Source organism: Corvus kubaryi, unplaced genomic scaffold (assembly GCF_017639235.1).
Source record: "Corvus kubaryi isolate FWS band 111438036 unplaced genomic scaffold, C.kubaryi_AGA036_p1.0 37398, whole genome shotgun sequence".
NCBI lineage: Eukaryota > Metazoa > Chordata > Aves > Passeriformes > Corvidae > Corvus > Corvus kubaryi.
Genome location: NW_024581137.1, coordinates 5,313,751 through 5,331,884, shown reverse-complemented (window position 1 = coordinate 5,331,884; position 18,134 = coordinate 5,313,751). Strand labels below are relative to the sequence as shown.

Below are 18,134 nucleotides of genomic sequence, written 5' to 3'. Positions count from 1 at the left end.
GTAAAAACAACAACCAAGTTTTATGCATAGCTTCTTTCACAGTTACATCCCTTTACAAGCTTCATTACTGTTTGCCATCCTGTCTAGGGTGACATTTAGTTTCCCTAGGATATTTAGCCTCTCTTCTTTACTAGTTCAACTTTATACAGAGCATCAAAACTCAAGAAATAAGAATTAGAATTTAAGACTACTTGGATTGATTTCAGCCACAGCTTTACAGATAAACGATTTTCCAATGCAGCAAACAGTAATTTCTGATTTAGACAAATGATAGACTTAAAACTAAACACACCAACAACTAAAATCCTTCCAAACATGAGAGGGCAGAATACCACAGATTTTACTCAAACAAAAACCAAAACCATCCTGGTAATGTAAAATTGCAGGATTACATTTACTTTTTTTGAACTTACCTGTATCTTTATCTCTGGCTTTGTAAACTTGCCCATAAGTGCCTTCACCAATAATACCAATGATATCAAATTTATCCACACAGCGCTTTCCCCAGTCTATTTCTTTTTCTTTTGTTTCACCATGTCGTGGTCCACATATTCTAGAAAGCAACAAACATTTTTAAGAATACAGCTAGTATATCTAGGCATTTTCTTAACTCTGAAGACACCCTCAACACTAACTATTTGAGACATTATTAGTTAAATGTCTTATTACCATTAAGTGGCAATAAACCATGCCGTTTGAGTCAAGCCACATAAATATTAAAAATATCATTAAAAAGTAGAACTCTTTTGACAAGAATATATTTTAAAGAAACTATTATCATTCCTACTTGCTTGATAAGCTTTAAAAAAAGTTTAATAAACATACTTTGGTCTTCTCTTGCTATGTAACTGAACTGCTGGTTTCTTTTCTTCAGGACTTTTGGGTACCTCAGCTCCTCCAGGCAACTCAGGTGGAAGTGGCAAGTCTGCAAGCAGATGGCGAAGTTTCTTCTCCGTTTCTTTAACTGACTTCACTGAAAGATTCTCTCTCAAACTATTTTAAAAAACCACAATTTGCTAGTAAGTTGAAGATAGTGGAATATTAGCATAAAAGGAAAACTTATCAGAATTATTTTTTTAAAAAATACATTCTAGACTGTCAATGCACCAACATTTGAAATCTCTCCTCTTAAAATTTGCAGGACTTGGATAAATGACTCACAAATAGCTCTTTGGAAGATGCACAGTTAACTACCACAATTCTACAGAACCGTGAAATCAGACCTTTTTGGTGAAAGCTGAGCTCAGATGACACAGGGAGCCTTACCAGGCCAGACTTCTGCCACAGAAGCTTCTTTCCAAGCTTATGGCCTAGACTATTAAAAACATTTAGAGCTCAGGTGCTGCCAGATATCAGAAGTATAGTGGTAAAACCTGTACTCTGACTTCTCATATAAGAGAGAAGATCTAACTAATCCAGTTCTCTCCAAAACTGGTCTCCGTAGATAATGAGCTTCATGCTTACATTAACACTGCAGGGCATTACAAGGCTGTCCACATCACCTCATTTACAAATTCTAATTGCATACTTCTGTTGAAACACTCCAGATTCAACACATTTCTAGTGATCAGCATGCATATCAAGTGGGAAAAAAAAAATCAGATGAAAAAATGACAACGTTTTTCTGACACAGGTTACTGATACCTGATTTTTAACCAACCATAATTAGGTAACGGATACTAACCGTCCATCTCTGTCTTGAGAAAAATCCCCAAACACATGTACAGCAATGTATTCTTTTAACAATTACACAATGATCTTAGAGATGCTCTTCCCATTCTAATGGGGAAGCATAACTGCTGCAGGATTTTTTTTCTTAAGTACATGGTTCCATTTTATCAGATCTTCCTTTAGTTTAGCTAGATTTGTTCAGCTACTGCATTAATTTTAAAGCCACGACCATCTCTAAACTTTATATAATTACATAATTGTTTCTCCCCTACAGCACTCTCATACAGAATTCACTCTTAATTTCTGTCACTGTATCAATAAAACTTAAGTCATGCTTTGAGGGGACATTTTCCAAGTTAGCTGCATTTGCCAAATCACACTATTCATCCTTCTCTGTGAAGGTTTTTCTACAACTTCTTACCCGCTTAGTTTCATAGATAAAGCAGGAACTTCTCTAAATGGAAAGATATTGCCAACTCCCATAATGGAGAATGCATACATTTTTTTCTTACTTTTCTTGCAATTAGTAATCCTTACATATGCAAAGCATTCCAGTTTTGCTTATGTTTATGCTTCTCTGTGAAAACTGAACACTTTTATGTCTTTTACCACTTCCCAAACTGCCACTGCCCCATTTTAAAGAAGCATCACAAGGAAGCATAGACTGCCCTCATCACAAACATAATGGTTAACATGCTAAAAAGAATAAACCACCTTCGTGCAGTGGATGTAACTGTCATGGCAATAAGAAACTCTTATTTTGAAGTTCATATTATTTCTCTCATAATTTTTCCCCAAAATTTTCAATATGAATGAAAGCATAACATATGAAAGGTTCTGAAACAGATTTAAAAGAAAATAGAGGCAGCCAAGAGCAGCCTTCTTTTTTCAGGTCTGCTAAATCACACATCATTGACAACCAGGACAATTTTCCCTTTCAGCTAACCTATACTGTGAGGTTGCAACATTGATGTTCCCTTAGGTTGGTTATTTGTGGGTTTATGAGATTCTTACTGAAGGAACCAGAGAGTTCTGCACAGCATCAAGCTCAAGCCTTCTTTGTTGACAAAATTTCCGCATAGTAACTCTGAGCCCAAGGTAAATACCTTTGCCCTCCTCTGCCCTTAAAAACATTGATCTTCTTCCTTTGATGACTTAAGCTTTATCATGACTTGTATTTTCTGATCCGAAGTTTATAACATCCTATAGGCAAAACTAAGCAAAGCATGAAAGACATTATATTACTTCTCATTAACCTTTCTAATGCAGCTGTTTGCAAGCAGTAGGTATTTTGTTTTGAAAGGAGAATGAGCCCAGTGCTGAAAGACCCACAACTTAATTGTAGCTTAACTCCTCAGTTTACCTAACTTAAAACATGTGATCCATTAAAATATAATAATAATAATAATCAGAAGCAATCAGCCAGCTTCAATATGAAATCTCACTTCATATTGTTGCAATTAATACTGCAATGCCAGTCATATTTAGTTAAACTAGTTAAGACTAGTTTTTAGTTAAAACAGTAAATCTTGTTCACAGCATCAGGATTCTCATTTACCTAGAGAAGATGGCTTTGTCACAAACATAAATGCAATCATACCTTTGCTACACCATTATTACATTTGCTAGAGTTTAATGCTGAAGGGCAAGAAATGATTTCTTTTTTACTAGTAAAAAAAAAAAAAAGTAACTGTCTAATACTATGTTAGGTTGTATTTATTTCCCAAGGCCTCCTATGCACCCTCAATGTCTAATACAAACTTAAATTACTAGCAAACACAAGAGAAATGTTTACACCTCTAGCTAAAAATTTCTGGCTTACGTGCAAGGTGATTTCTTGCATACATGTGAGAGGCATGCAACACCTTCAGTAAAACAAAAAAACAACTTCTCTAACAGCATCATTTTCCAATACAAATCACAGCACATATTCTCTGCTAGGACTACGAACAGACTTAACATAGTCTAAATTCAGATGACACTTGGAACACAGAAATTAATTTCACTACAGACCAATTTTTACACTTCAAAATTAATACAAATGACAAGCCATGAACCTCACTTCTACCCTACATATTCAAAATAATACTTATCTTTGAAATAAAATACACTAAAATAATGCCCAGCTATAAAACAATTGCCTTTCAAAGAGAAGAGAATCTTTACTTCAAAACCCAGCTAAATAAAGAATTTTTACATATTGCTACTGAATTCAACTTTTCCCCAGAAGTACATGTTCACACCGAACTTGAAATCTTGAATTCTTGAATGCATTCTTTCATTAGTCCCAAAGCTATCATATCCCAGCAATTTTTAAAATATTTCTTTAGTAGACTTTTTATTGAAAGATTCCTCTTAGACCAAATTCTTCTTTTTTCAAGAACTAATTAAATTATTTTTAAGATCAAATTCCTTCACTAATAACCACCAGTTAAACAACTGAAGAGCAATAACAAATTAAATAATGCATAGGCCTGATCCAGCATATAGTTTTATATTTATTTTCCGAAGGAAATAACAACAACCACTATATAAAAAGGAACAAACAACCCCAAAAGCAAATCTCCGTCACAACTCACCTATCAGTTTCTTTATCTTCAGGCAGTGTGGGAGGCAAAGGCAAGGGTGGCAGTGTGGAGGTCGGTAGTGCAACAATTCGATCTTTCTCCTTGGCTACTACACTTGGTGTATTCGGTTTGCTTTTCTCTTTTACAGGGACTGGTGGCTGTTTCACAACAGCCAATTTATTCTCTTTCACTGCTGCAGGCTTCTGTTTAGTAATTTTGTCTGCAATTAAATTATTTTCGGCTTTTGTTTCAGGAAGCGAGACCTTTGCTTTTGCCTTGTCGTTTTTCAGATTTGCACTGCTGGTAGGAGAAGGTGTATGCTCAGTTTTGATTTTCTTCAGGTCCTTAACATTGTTCACTTGAGGTGCGCTTACAGCAGTGTCAGTGTTTCCCTTAGTAGGTGTTGAAGTATTGGAAGCTTTTGCACTGGCTTTCGCTGCCTCAGCAGCTCTTGCCTTTTTGTTTTTGTTCAGCTCAGCAGCCAGGCTACTCTTCAGAGTCAATGTACTAGGAGAAATACTTGAATGACGACTTCTGGATCTAGACAATCTGTGTCTGCTACGAGACCTGGAGTGCCTCGATGAATATGGACTTCTGCTTCGAGATTTTGCTGATCTCCTGTTTCAAAAAAGTAAAGATTTACCCAGGTAAAATTAATTCTAGTTGCTTTCCCGGCATATCTACTTTTTTGACAAACTACATATTTTAAACCAACTATTATCACCATGCTCACAGAATAAACAGAAGTCTATGAAATAGGAGAGACCCTGCATTAAAAACATAAAAATCGACAATTAATCAATCAAGATTCTACACCTTTTTGTTAGAAAACATGAAAACTCTTAGGTGTAGTTTCTCATCTCACAGAACTGCAAAATACAATACTTATATAAGGCAAGAAATGTTCTGCTTTCCTCACTACTTAAGAGATTTTTCTCTTTAAAAGAAAATCTCAACGTATGCAACTTGTACAAACACCTTTAGCGTGTACAGTATTTGAGACAAACTCAATTGACTACATAGTCAGAATTCAACAAAATGAAATTAAAATTACAAGAGAGACAAGAGAAATCTAAACAACACTGAAGCATTAATTGTAGGAACTTCTGAATTTTCACTTTCATAAATATCATTAAGTTAATTGAGAAAAAAGGGAATAATAAAGACTGCAATGTAGCCAGCTGAAAGACAGCTTTCCTTTTTTGAAATCCAATTGTACAACTTCAAAAAAATCCAAAACAAACAACCTCCCCCCCTCCCAAATAGCCCAAGTACCCAGTATTTGTTACAGCTATTGACAAACATAACCCACAAATGGGCCTATGCTATAACTACAACTGAATGCAGACATTAATAGAAAGAAAAAGAAAAAATCTAAGCCATCTACAAAATGATAGCAAGAAAATTACCTTAGAATGAGGATGGGGAGGGGCAATCTTAAACAACTACTGTACAACAATACCATTTAATATGAATGACTTTTCATTCAAAACTTCAAAGGGATATTCTAATTTGCCTAGTACTAGTTTTGAGTCAGTTCTTCAATAAGAAGGGAAAAAAACTGATTGAGCTGAAAGGCATGGAGTAAGTAAAGTAGCCTAATCCACTGCTACCACATAGTAATGTTATGAAATAAATTAAATTAAATGTAGGGGTTTTAATCCATTTTGCCATACCAAGAATAACAAAGGTATTCATCAGATTTACAAGTATTTTCTTGATTAAAATTTGATGAAAATCTATTTTGCTTATTGTTTGAAGGGGAGGAAAAGCATACTCAGGATTAAAAACACGCAATATTCATCAGCTGGACAAAGAAAATTGTATCAAGCAATAGCCAAAATAAGACTTCCTGAAGATACAAGAATTTCAGAGTTCAAAAGATAACACAGTGTATAGAGGTTGCCAAAACCAAAAGAAACAAAAAACCCAGACCAAACCAACAAAAAAAACTAATCCCAATAAACAGACAAAAAGAATGCCAGCTACAATCCCTATGATCGGACTACCCATCCCACATCAAATTTAATTTTACTGACAATTAAATCAATTCAGTTTTAATTATCAACACAAGAAATTACATCTCAATGCTTCAACTGAACAAATATTTAATCTAGTACAACAGCGTTTCTTTTGCGTGCAATATTGATTAATTTCTAAATTCACACTCTTTTCTTTTTATAATGCAGGCACTCTTACCCGATAAAAAGTCACTGAGGTCAATCAAAAAGTGGCTGAAAACAATGTGTATGCACACTGTATAGTACAGCACAAGCTTCAAAATTCTACAGGTGAAATTGATCCAAATGGCTAGAGACTCATGAAATTAAAAAAAAAAAATCAAATCTCAGATGAAGATAACTCTTGGAAACTAGCACAGTTCAATTCTATGCCAGGAAGCAGATTTTATAGGATTTTCTGGCACAGCAGGGTAACAATGACAGTAACAGTAATAACAACAATAAAATAATAATCCTAAAAGTTTTTTACACTTTAATCAAAAGCCTTTAATTTTAAAAAAAGCCTCACAATTCTAACAATTTTCAACTGAAATCTAATGTTTGGTTCACTCAGCAAAGAGTGAATGCTCATGTCTAGTAAACACCAAATAAAATAATATTGGGTACAAAAACTGCATTAAAAACTTACTTCTGCTCCACTATGAATCCTGTTGCTGAAGTAACTTTTGCCATTATTATTTTGAAAATCTAAGTACTAAATCCCACAGAAATTTTTCAGAGGTTTGGCCAAACAGGAGTAAAAATAAAAAGGTTCAAAGTTCCATTATACAGAGTTAAGATGGAGTAGCAGGAAGGGAAAAAACCTAGAAAATACACACAGTTTAAATGCTAGACTAGAGCTCTCCTCACACTGCTGTCTCACTTTCGGAGAGGAATTACTATCTCAAACCAGAGGTGTTACTGCTGCAGATCTGCACCCACTCTGGAATCAGTATAATGACATTTCTCCAGCATCAGGCAGAAGCTAATAGTCCCCATTAGTCCTAAACTGACTTCTATAAACGGTGCATCATTTGCAAGGATGTCACTGACCTGTCTTGGAAAAAATTTCCTTGCACATCTTGTTCATAAATCAGCTATTTCAGACTGACACTCCCTCCGATTACCTGTAGAACACAACCTCCATCCCAAGTACTTCACTGCAACCAGTACTAAGCTTAAAACATGTCCTAAAGGTCTCAAAATGAGCCCTGTTTCTTTCATAAGTATGATTTGGGGTTTCTTGTTTGTTTTCATCAGTACCTAACAAAGACAGTAAGCATATAACTAACAGAAATACAGACATAATTTCAGATGCACTACAAAAGAGAAGCAGCAGCTTAAAACAACACAGTTGGTGAGACACCAGGCCTGATTTTAAGACTGGTTCTGTTCCATTTTGGTACAAAATAAAACAGCTTCATTTAGCTCACTACTAAGGATAAAATGAAAAAAATCTGTTCAAGTCAGTGACAGCAAATTTGATCATCTGATCAGCAGCCATAACTAGGTAAGGAAGAGGCAGTTTTGAAAACCTAGTTTTGAAAACCTATAGAAAGTTTTCTATACTTTCTTCAGAAACAAACAAGAATTGACAGTGGATTGATGTCTGTACTTTACCAATACCAGTCAAGAGAGTTTGGGACATGAACATGAATTTATGCAAGCTCAGCTAAAAAAAACCCAAACCCAACCATCATCCATCCTGGGTTTCATACTCCACATGACAACTGCATAACTTTTTCATGTGGGAGACAACAGATACGCATGCACGCAAATATTTCAGTCCCAGTATCTATTACGGCCCCTAGTAGCAGGTCAAAATGATAGCAGTCTAGTTATGAAATACATTGACTGATTATAATCTCTGCACTGGTTTAATTTTTCCAGGAATTTTTCATTATATATGTCAGAAAAAACTATTCTATTACCTATATATAGTACCTCTAGCATCCCAAAAGCCTTAGCAAGAATTCCTTGCTGTACCTGAACCACTAAGCTAGACTCTAGAGAATACAGCAAAAACATTAACATTTTCAGCTAAACAGACAAATCCTGAATTTTAAGTAAAAAACAGATTTGTTGAAGTGCTAGTTATTCAAGTTACAATGATAAAATCTGCTGTTTTCATCAGCCTAATAATCCTTTCAAACACTCAACTATCCCTTTCTTTCATCTGTGTAGTTCAGAAGTCCCAACAGACCAGACAACTTATGTACAAGTTTTCACCTATAAAAATAGCACAAACCCAAAAATATGGAGACATTTACAAGCTTTCCCTCAAAAGCTTATACAGCACTCAGAGTGGAGAATAATTGCCTTATACATAATAAAACCAGCCAGCTCACTCTGTTCAGACCTAACATTTGACATAAAAGATGAAGTCACAGCAGCACAGAAATGGGCTCACACAACAGCCAGCGTCTGCCAGTTAACAGGACACTGACCACTTAGTGAGAACCTGAAAAAACACCAGGAGAGACATCTGAAGTACACAGTCTAAATCTTCCAGCAGGACTCTAGTAAATGTGTGTGCATGCATACACATATATATAAAATGTGACATTATCTGACATTTGACACCTATTTCAGATGTAGTCAGCACCTTGTTTTTAACACAGTAAAAAGGAACAAAAGAACAGTGGCTGCAACTGCACAGACCTGCACTGCAAACAGCAAATGCACTGAACAATGCAATTCAAATTTCTCTTCCTGAAGTAAGGCAAGATCAGGAAGTTTACTAAACCTAAAGGCCACATTTCACTCTCTTAAACAAAAGCACCAGCATGTGCTGGTAACACACAAGGGGAGAGGCTACTAAGAAGCCTAAGTTACTAAGAAGGTAACTTTTCTTCTATGCTTCTTTTCCCTGTTTGCATCCTGAAGTTCTGCCCCATTTATGAGCACCTTTGCCACTAAATGCAGTAAGAGTCTTCTATCAGCATCTTGAATTCAATTCACAGAAGCGTAGATCCCTACAGAGAGGACCACTGCCACACTTCATGATACTTCTAAAATCCCTTCTGAGCCATATACAGATTTCAGTATGTTTTTATATACAGAGAGGAGAAAAAAGAAAACTAACGTGCCTGAAGACCGTAAGTATCAGCAGGATAAGTTCTAAAGCTGCTTTGTTTCTTCCCTAGATATGGCAACAAAGAAGCCTGGGAGCACAACTAGATTAGCTGCAAAGGGACATGGAAGAAATTACAATTTAGCTAGAGGTATAAAATAAAAGCAAAAAAACCCCAAACCGTTAAGACATTATCTACAAACCATGTAGACAGATTTAAAGAAGGTGATAGAAGAAGAAAACACTAGTAAGAAAGTCACCCTTCCAAACCAAAACTCTACTTTTCAGAACAAGAAAAATAATGCCTTTTTTTTCACCCTTCGAACACAGAAAAAAAAAGTTGGTTTAGGCATCACTGTTCTTTCTTTCTCATTTTTTGGTTTTGCCTAGTACCCAACATTTCTTAAAACAAACAGGTATTCACTGTTGTTGGGGTCTCCTCTCCCCGCCGTGTAGCCCTGGGAGAGGGGCCCTGAGGGCACAGACACGGGGATTCCCTGCCCCTGCTCAGCCTCGTTCCCATCGGTTGGTTTGTGTTCCCTGCGCGGGCAGAAGGACCCTTGGCCCCGTGACTGTAACAGTTCCTCGGCAGAGCTCCGGCCATGCGGCTGGAGAAATAAACATCTCTGAAACATCTAGCAAGAATCTGTCTGTCCATATATATTTCCTTTCCACGGGACTCCTGGTTTGATATATGCGTGTTGCAGGATCCCCACTGCAACATAATGGTGGAGAATTGTGAGCAGAACGATCCCCGATCCCTAAGCGACTGATTTGTGTGAGTAAACCCTGGAAACTTTGGGTGCCTCTTCTTGGTTTTGCTTTGCTATTCCATATCTAAACTATGGAGGAACCGTGGGAAGACTCTTGGCTCTCAAAGCCGCATATAGACATTTATCTTAAACTTGAAAAGATTCTTGAACAACGATTTGTAAATTTTAGCTTGATTCAAGCTCAAAAAGAACTGAAACACTTCCTGGCATGGTTGTTTAAGAACTTTTTCTATGTTTCTTGGGATTTAATTCTTACGAAGGGCTTTTGGAAAACCGTTTGGACACAGTTAATACTGGAGTCAAAATATATGCCGATGGAAGAATATTTTCGTGAATATTATTTAGTTACCGAGACTGTTGAGCAATGTCAGCTGTGTCCTGGCGAAGGGAAGCCTGGCTCAGGGACCGTGCGGCCTCGGCCACGTGCATCGAGCGCTCTGCGAGCAGCAGCGAGGCAGTTCCCGCGTGCGGGCGGAGCCACGCGAGCCGCAGTGTTGGTGGCGGAGCGAGGAGCGGCAGGACCCGGCGGTGCCCACACGGCCCCGCGCAGCGCGTGGTGGAGCGAGCCCCGGGAACGCCTGACTGAGAGGGGTGGTGCGTGGGCGGCGGCTGGCGGCGATGGAACAGAGCCGCGCCGAACCGAAACACGCGCTGGAGCAGGGCACGGGGGGGTCATCGCTCAGGGGCCCAGCCGAGATGTGGGTACAGCGCCAGGCATCGGCAGCAAAACTTTGACCAGAGGAGGCGACGCACGGAGAACTGAGCGGCGCGGCCCGGCCCGGCCCGCACGGCCCCGAACGCGACCCCGGGAAGAGCGCGCAGGCACGAGCAGCCCCGACAATTCCAACACGGGAGCGACCGAAGGAGAGAGCAAAGACACAGCGAGACAGAAAACAGCAGCCACTCGGAAAAAGGAAAAAATCACTGTACGTAAGACCTTAGGGATAGTAAAATGGTATAATGTTAAGCAAAATTATGGTTTTATAACAAGGCGTGACAACCAGCAAGACATATTCGTGCATAGAACTGCTATTAAAAAGAATAACCCTGAAAAATGCATCCCAAGCTTGGGAGATGGAGAGGTGGTGGAATTCAAAATTGTGCTAGGTAGAAAAGGGTTACAAGCATCGCAGGTCACTGGGCCTGATGGTGTTCCTGTAAAAGGCAGTATATATGCAAAAAATCGTAGTCATGTTAGACATTGTAAGCCCTCCCTACAGTCTCCCTTTCCTAATCCCACCGTTCCCTTTTACCCTATGTCCTATTACCCCCAGTGTATTCCCAATCTGTTTTTTCATCCATGGTTTCCCTCACAAAACCATGCTTTTGCCAATTGTTTCCCCAAAAATCCCTTTCCAATGCCGAGTGGGGGATGAAAAGGGGGAGGGAAGAAGTTAAACCCTCTCCTGCCTCAGTTTCCCCACAAAGCATGCTCAGAGAGTTCTGTCTCCCTTCTGTCAGCCCTAAGATGTTCCACAGAATCTGATTGGACATTTAAAGACTCAGGAGGGTGGCTTGTTTTGTTTTGAAACTGTTCTTGTTATGTTTATCCAGTTGTTTTCATTCTCCTTTTATTAAAATAAAACGGGTGAGGTGTTGGGGTCCCTCCCCTGCCATGTAGCCCTGGGAGAGGGGCCCTGAGGGCACAGACACGGGGTTTCCCTGCCCCTGCTCAGCCTCGTTCCCATTGGTTGGTTTGTGTTCCCTGCGCGGGCAGAAGGACCCTTGGTCCGTGACTGGAACAGTTCCTTGGCAGAGCCCCGGCCATGCGGCTGGAGAAATAAACATCTCTGAAACATCTAGCAAGAATCTGTCTGTCCATATATATTTCCTTTCCACGGGACTCCTGGTTTGGTATATGCATGTTGCAGGATCCCCACTGCAACACATTGTTTCTCTGCTTCATACAACGTACTTAGTCACTTTATAAAAAACTACTTAAGAGATCAAAATGTTATGGATTACAGGTTTCAAAACTGTTACAATATTTCTCCTTCCTGATAGGCAACATTCTACAGCACTTCACTGGCTCACTAATATATTACCAAACAGTAAATTTACTTATTTATTTAACAAAGAAAAAAGTCTACGTACCACTTACATTTTCGATCAGAGAATGGAAGAACTTCAAATAGTAGCTTAGAGTGCTATCGTTTACTACCTTGACACTTGAAACCAGAGAGGAAAGAAAACTGTTACCCATGTCAGATTTCCAGGAATATGTTCCATTCAGTTTACACAGTTTTTCTTGCCATGCTACTTTTCTAGGTGTTTCTTTCTGTCCCCTTTCAATACCCCCTTAATACAAAAAAAAAAGGTACATTCTATTGACAAATCAGAATGATCATGTGTTACCTTCTCGTGTTTCTAAACTTGAAAACCTCTTTTCTTCTTAACTGCTTTAAGAGCAAGCTAAATCCATCATGATGGTGGCCAGCTACACATTACCTAACTGTAAACAATTTTACAGTTGAAATACATAAGTGTCTGTGAGCTGAACAAGCAAACTTTGTCAGTAACTTTTTGATAAGGCATAACACAAAGAGATTAAAGAGAACCAAGAAATCTAACACTCCAAAGGAGGTTAAAACAAACACTGTAGCCCAGCTCTTTCTTTAACTGGCAGGTAATGCTGGACTACTGACTAAGCACTGACATCCTTCCCTGCACAGCAAGGTTGTAGTGTATTTGAAAAGAGAGACCTAAATTGAATCAACTGGCTTCACTGCAAACCTTCCAAGACAGTTACAATCCCTTGCTAACATAAACCACCTTGACAAAACATTTTCGTTCATAGTACAGCTTTTCCATGTTGCTCTAGCAGGCAAACATACAGTTCATTTCTTTAAGCCATTACAGTAGTAGTACTCTTTCACTTGATACCTTATTCATTAATTTCATTTATTTCCTCTAGCCCCTAGTTCAAGGTTACATTCTACACAACTCTGCAACCAACCACCTACTCAGCTGCTTTGTATATGAAAACTACATAACCTGCCTTACTGATTCAAACTGCAAATCTTTAAAAGGATCTCAAATACATACTGGAAAGCTCTGAGCTTGGCTTTTATCTGTTTCTTGAACCTGCTTTATAACCCTCTATTTTCAAATGAGAACTTGGCCTACAAAGAAATCAACCAGCAAAAGGTCAAGTCAACTCAAAATCCATATTCTAAACACATTTGAAGTTAATTTTTTCAAATGAAATTTCCTTTTTCAAATAAGGAAAGGAGCAGCAGCAACAAGGAAAGGGAAAGGTACATGAGCAAAACACAAAGGCCAGCAACGTGCACTAGAAAAATTAGCTACTCCAAACAATGAAAACCTAGAGTGGTCCACTTAAAATTCTACAAAATACAGTTTTACTAAACAAAATTAGAGAGCTTTAAATTAAAAAAAAAAAAAAATCTATTTTCACTAATCAGGATGGGGGGCAAAGTTAAACTCTCTCTTAATCCTTTAAATTCAAAAGCAGTAGAATTACTGGAATCAAAGTTCTTTTCGTATCAGTTGATGGCACTGTACTTTCTCTATTTACTAGCTGAATATATATTTTACCGTTTTCCTATGCTTGTTGTGATTTTGCACACAAATTATCTGTATTTTGCAGAGCCTCACTAATACAGACTAGCTACCAATACAGACTGAGATGACTCTACAGTACCAAAAAAAAAAGAAATCTTGTATCTTTCCTATAAGCAACATCCATGCACATAGTAGTACTATGCTAGTAGTGCCCTACCCACTTTTATATGAGCAGATGGGTAGGTGTATCCATATTTGGAAAAATGCAATTACTCATCTATACTGCTAACTGAATTAAATGTGTGATCACATAACATATGACCTGATTCAAGTTACAAAAAATAGTTCTCTGGAAACTAGTTTAGCATGAAATTGTAGGAAGCAAGAGACTGTGTCTGCTTATTTTGTCAACCATGGGGTTTGGTTGAGAAATTTTTTTTTAATCCAGTCATTTTACCAGTAGAGAAATAAATACCTCGTACTTTTGGAAGAATTTCCATTTTGAAAATATGCATGTGCTACTTTAGAACAGCTGTGTTACCCTATACACAAGAAAATAGAGTAATACAAATCCACCAGCAGCAAGTGAAGATGATTTGTCCAACAAGTGAATACAGCTCAATCAGTTTATCCAAAACACAAATTTTTCCTGCTATTATAATGGAAAAGGCAATTAGTCTACCATTCAAAGAGAAATCACCAAGTATGGAACACATATCCAGTGTCTTTGCTTCCCCTCAGAACCCACAGCCAAACAACATCACCTAAAAACAGCAAAGTCAGTACTGCAGTTCAAATCTCACAGCAGTGCACTGTTGCTGCTTCAGACGAGCAAAGCTGACTTCACTTGTTTCTCTTCAGCTGCTTACGAGAAGTTTCTCCCTAAGTAGCTCAGACACCTAGATTAAAAAATCACCACTAAACACATGGGCTTTCCAATCATGCTAGAACTGCTTCGTAATAATTTTCTACATACCCAAATAACTGGGTAATTCACATAACATTACAGAAGACATATATATGAGACATAAAACAAAAAGAGCAAAAAGACCTGCAGGCTGAAATAGTCACATACAAAGTTCCTACTGTCTGAACATCATTACAGCTGGATATAAGCCCAGAATTAAGCCTTTAAATCATCCAGATGAAGAATACAGGTGCTGTAAGAAGCTGTTGCCTTCATGAAACTGTAATAGTCTATCAAGTCTAAGGCCACTGTATCATTATCAAACAGGACAGCAAAAACGTTCAACATTTTGGTTGCAGTACTACAAAGTCAAGCAAAAAGTTATTATGACATAGTTTTGAATGGTTAAAAAAGAAAGTATAAACCCCATTCTACTTCCCCACTGCCATTGCAATACACACTATTATCAACAGCTGTATGGAAGGAAAAAACCACTGGCTTTCATTTCTCCACAACAGGTAAACATTATGAACAACTGATTTTATCTTCACACTTTAGGTTTCTTTTGTTTTCTAAGAAAGTGGCATTTTTGCAATGAATGTCCCATTAGGACAGACCCTTCTTTCTACTTATAGAAACCTCTCCTTTTCACTCGGCCATTCCAATCCCCTCCTGTAAACCTGATAGTCTGCATTTGTCTGTATGCAGTTAAAAACTGAATGCAAATTACAATTCAACTGTAGGGAGGAAGAAAGGCAGGGAGTCACAAAGCTAACTCCTAGAAACAGACCTGTAGGCTCAAGAAAGACTTATCACAGAGAGAATATCAAAATCAGGAGATTTAAACTCTTATGCTTCAAATCACAGGTCCACTACCAACAGAAAAAAACCCACTCCTACAAAACTCTACTACAGCCCAATCAGTCAGTGCATAAGACAGAACCCTGAACAGGGCTGTCAATCTGACTATTCCTAAACACTGAGTTATTCCTAATTGCAAACCTCACATACATAATTCTATGCATCATTACTAGCTTTCTTATCCCAGGATAAAAGCCACTACAGAAAATAATCTGATTCCTAGGGCATTTAAATCAAACTGTGCACATAATAATTCCTGCTATGCTATTATTCAAATAATTTTGAAAGTATATTTTAACCACTTATAACAGACTCTCACAGAAGAACAGCATGATGTTTTCAGAGCAATTACAGTGTTTTCCTCTTGAAACACCCTACTGCTTACAAAATTATTCCATACAACCACACCTCTAGACAATCACTATTTTTATCCCAAGGCACTTTGGCTTTATCTCTCTGCACAAAGTAGGACACAGCTTTGTTACTTTCCTCTTTAAACAGCATTTGATGCACACCCAGGAGAGCGGACTCTACCAAGAGCCAGTGACACACAGAACAGCTTCATCATGTTCCCTGGATACACTACAGCACATCCCAAAGGGTGATCAACACAAAGTGCTTATTAAAAACACCAGAGAATAGTTCTCAGGCAACCCACCAGCTAATGCCTTGTACACAAAATTCTTGCCAGTGGAACAGCACATTGCTAGATACAGTTGAAATTAAAGTCCGACATGAACTTAGGCAGGTCTATAAACAATGAGGCAATAGTAAGATTCCAATACAGAAAATAAAAATCTTCAGTTATAAACACGTACTAAGCAAATACATTTAAATTTCCAGTGTACTTTTCCATAGGTTAAAATATTCTGAAGAGCTTTAATTCCACAACACGGTTTGCGCCTGATTAGAAAGATACAGCTCACACTTCCTCTCCATATAAAATGCAAAATGTCACACAGTGCTGACCTTTACACCCTGCACTCCCACTAACACTGAAAAAAAATTATCTGCAAGCACACATTAACTATATACACGTGCACAACTTTACTAGGAAAAGAGCCTATGCTTTTTAATAGGTTATGTAAAGCACAAGACAATGTATCAAAACTTGACACTGACTCAATTTTCTAGGATAATAGAAAGCCCAAGTCCTTCTATACACCTTTAAAAAGAAAACATTTGCAAACACAAATTGCCTGCCAGCTTGTTTTCTCTTTAGATTAGCACAAGTTAAACCAAACCCAAATATATTCAATATGCATCCTATTTTACCCGGGAACAGGATACATAGAAATCTATCACAGAACGTCTGTACTTTGTAAGCAAAGATTTAAAAATCAAAATTGGTCCTTCAGAAAATCTGTCCTCCAAGGAGCATCTTCCTTCAGTCACTCTCATCTGAAAATGTTCTCGTGCCTATTTAAAGGCCTTTTTCCAGCCAGGTGGTCTCCCACGGAGAAAAACTAGCCGCAGAAGTGTTAAACACCCGCGCCTCCCTTTCTGCCTCCCTTTCTACCCCCCAGGGAAATAGAGACAGGGCAGGAAGATCTTTGTACTTGTCCCTCTCCCCTTCCCCCCCACCCCCAAGCCTTCTGGCAGCAAAACAGCAAGAGGGAGGAATTGCTGCTGGATGCAAACCTCTACGGCCTCCCCTGCCTTCCTGCCCCAGCCATTACCCCCCTCCTCCACACACCATGCCCCCTCCCCATCCCACCTTCGCCCCGGGCCCAGACTCACCGGATAACGGGGCTGTAGGGGCTCCGCGACCGGCGCCAGCTGCTGTAGGGGCTAGGCGACACGTCCCCGCCGCGCTCGTACGAGCTGTGCCGGCTGTAGCTGGGGGATCGGCGGCGGCTGTACGGGCTGAGTGGCGAGCGGGCACCCACCGGGCTGAGCGACTTGCGGCTGCGCTGGCTCTGCGAGGAGCGGTGCAGAGGAGGGCTGTCATCCCGGCCGGGGCTGGGCGACGAGCGCTGCCGCCGGTACGCCTTGGGCTCGGGTTTGTCGTCCCGGTAAGCTTTCGGAGGGTCCTTATAAGCCGACGGCGGCTCTTTGGCCGCTTTAGTCCGGCTCCGGTGCGATTTGCTCTCCCGGTCTTTTCTGCCGCTGCTGGGCGAGGCGAGGGAGCCCTTCCTACGGCCGTCGCTGCCACCGCCGCTGCTGCTACCGCTCTTGAGTCCCTCCCGGTCTTGGCTCCCAGTGTGGTTGTGGCGGCTGCGGGATTTGGAGGACGAGGAGGGCTCGGATGCCCCGCGGCCCGGTGCCGCCGCCCCCTCCTGCTGCGCCTTTTCCTCTCCCCGCCGGCGATGCTCTCGGTGCCGCTCCTTGGAGCGCCCGCTGCTGCTGCGGTGCTCCCGACGGGACCGGCCGCTTCGCTCCGCCTCGCCCCGCTGCCGCTGGGTCCCACCGCCCGAGGAGGAGCCCGGGCTGCCTCCCCCGCTGCCCCCGCCGGCCGCGCCGCCGCCCAACAGTCCCTCAGACTGGGAGCTCACGTCGTCGTACTCCTCCACCAGCGTGCTCAACCCGCCGCTGCCGCGCCGCTTCTCCGCCTCCTGCGTGCCCCCGCCGCCGCCGCCGCGGCCCCGCCGCCGCTTGTGCCGGGAGCCTGAGCGCCGCTTGCCTCGCGGTCGCTTCCGCTCCCCGCCGTCCCCGCAACAGGAGGAGGCGCCGGTGGCCGCCAGGAAGAGCAGGGACTGTGGCGGCAGCGGGGGCTGCAGCAGCGGGGGCTGCAGCAGCGGGGGCTGCAGCAGCGGG

General features: G+C 40.3%; 1 protein-coding gene across 4 annotated transcripts in view; it reads right to left on the bottom strand.

Annotated features, from left to right (window-relative positions):
• Positions 1-18,134, bottom strand: part of CDK13 (cyclin dependent kinase 13) — a 50,950-nt gene that overhangs the window by 32,569 nt on the left and 247 nt on the right. For all 4 annotated transcript variants that reach the window (XM_042044435.1, XM_042044438.1, XM_042044436.1 and 1 more), the window contains exons 1-4: positions 17,118-18,134; positions 4,251-4,856; positions 826-993; positions 414-553 (exon numbers count right to left, since the gene is read on the bottom strand). The exon at positions 17,118-18,134 is cut by the window's right edge and continues 247 nt beyond it. In XM_042044435.1, the coding sequence (XP_041900369.1) occupies positions 414-553; positions 826-993; positions 4,251-4,856; positions 17,118-18,134 (1,931 nt within the window). The remainder of the gene's footprint in view (positions 1-413; positions 554-825; positions 994-4,250; positions 4,857-17,117) is intronic.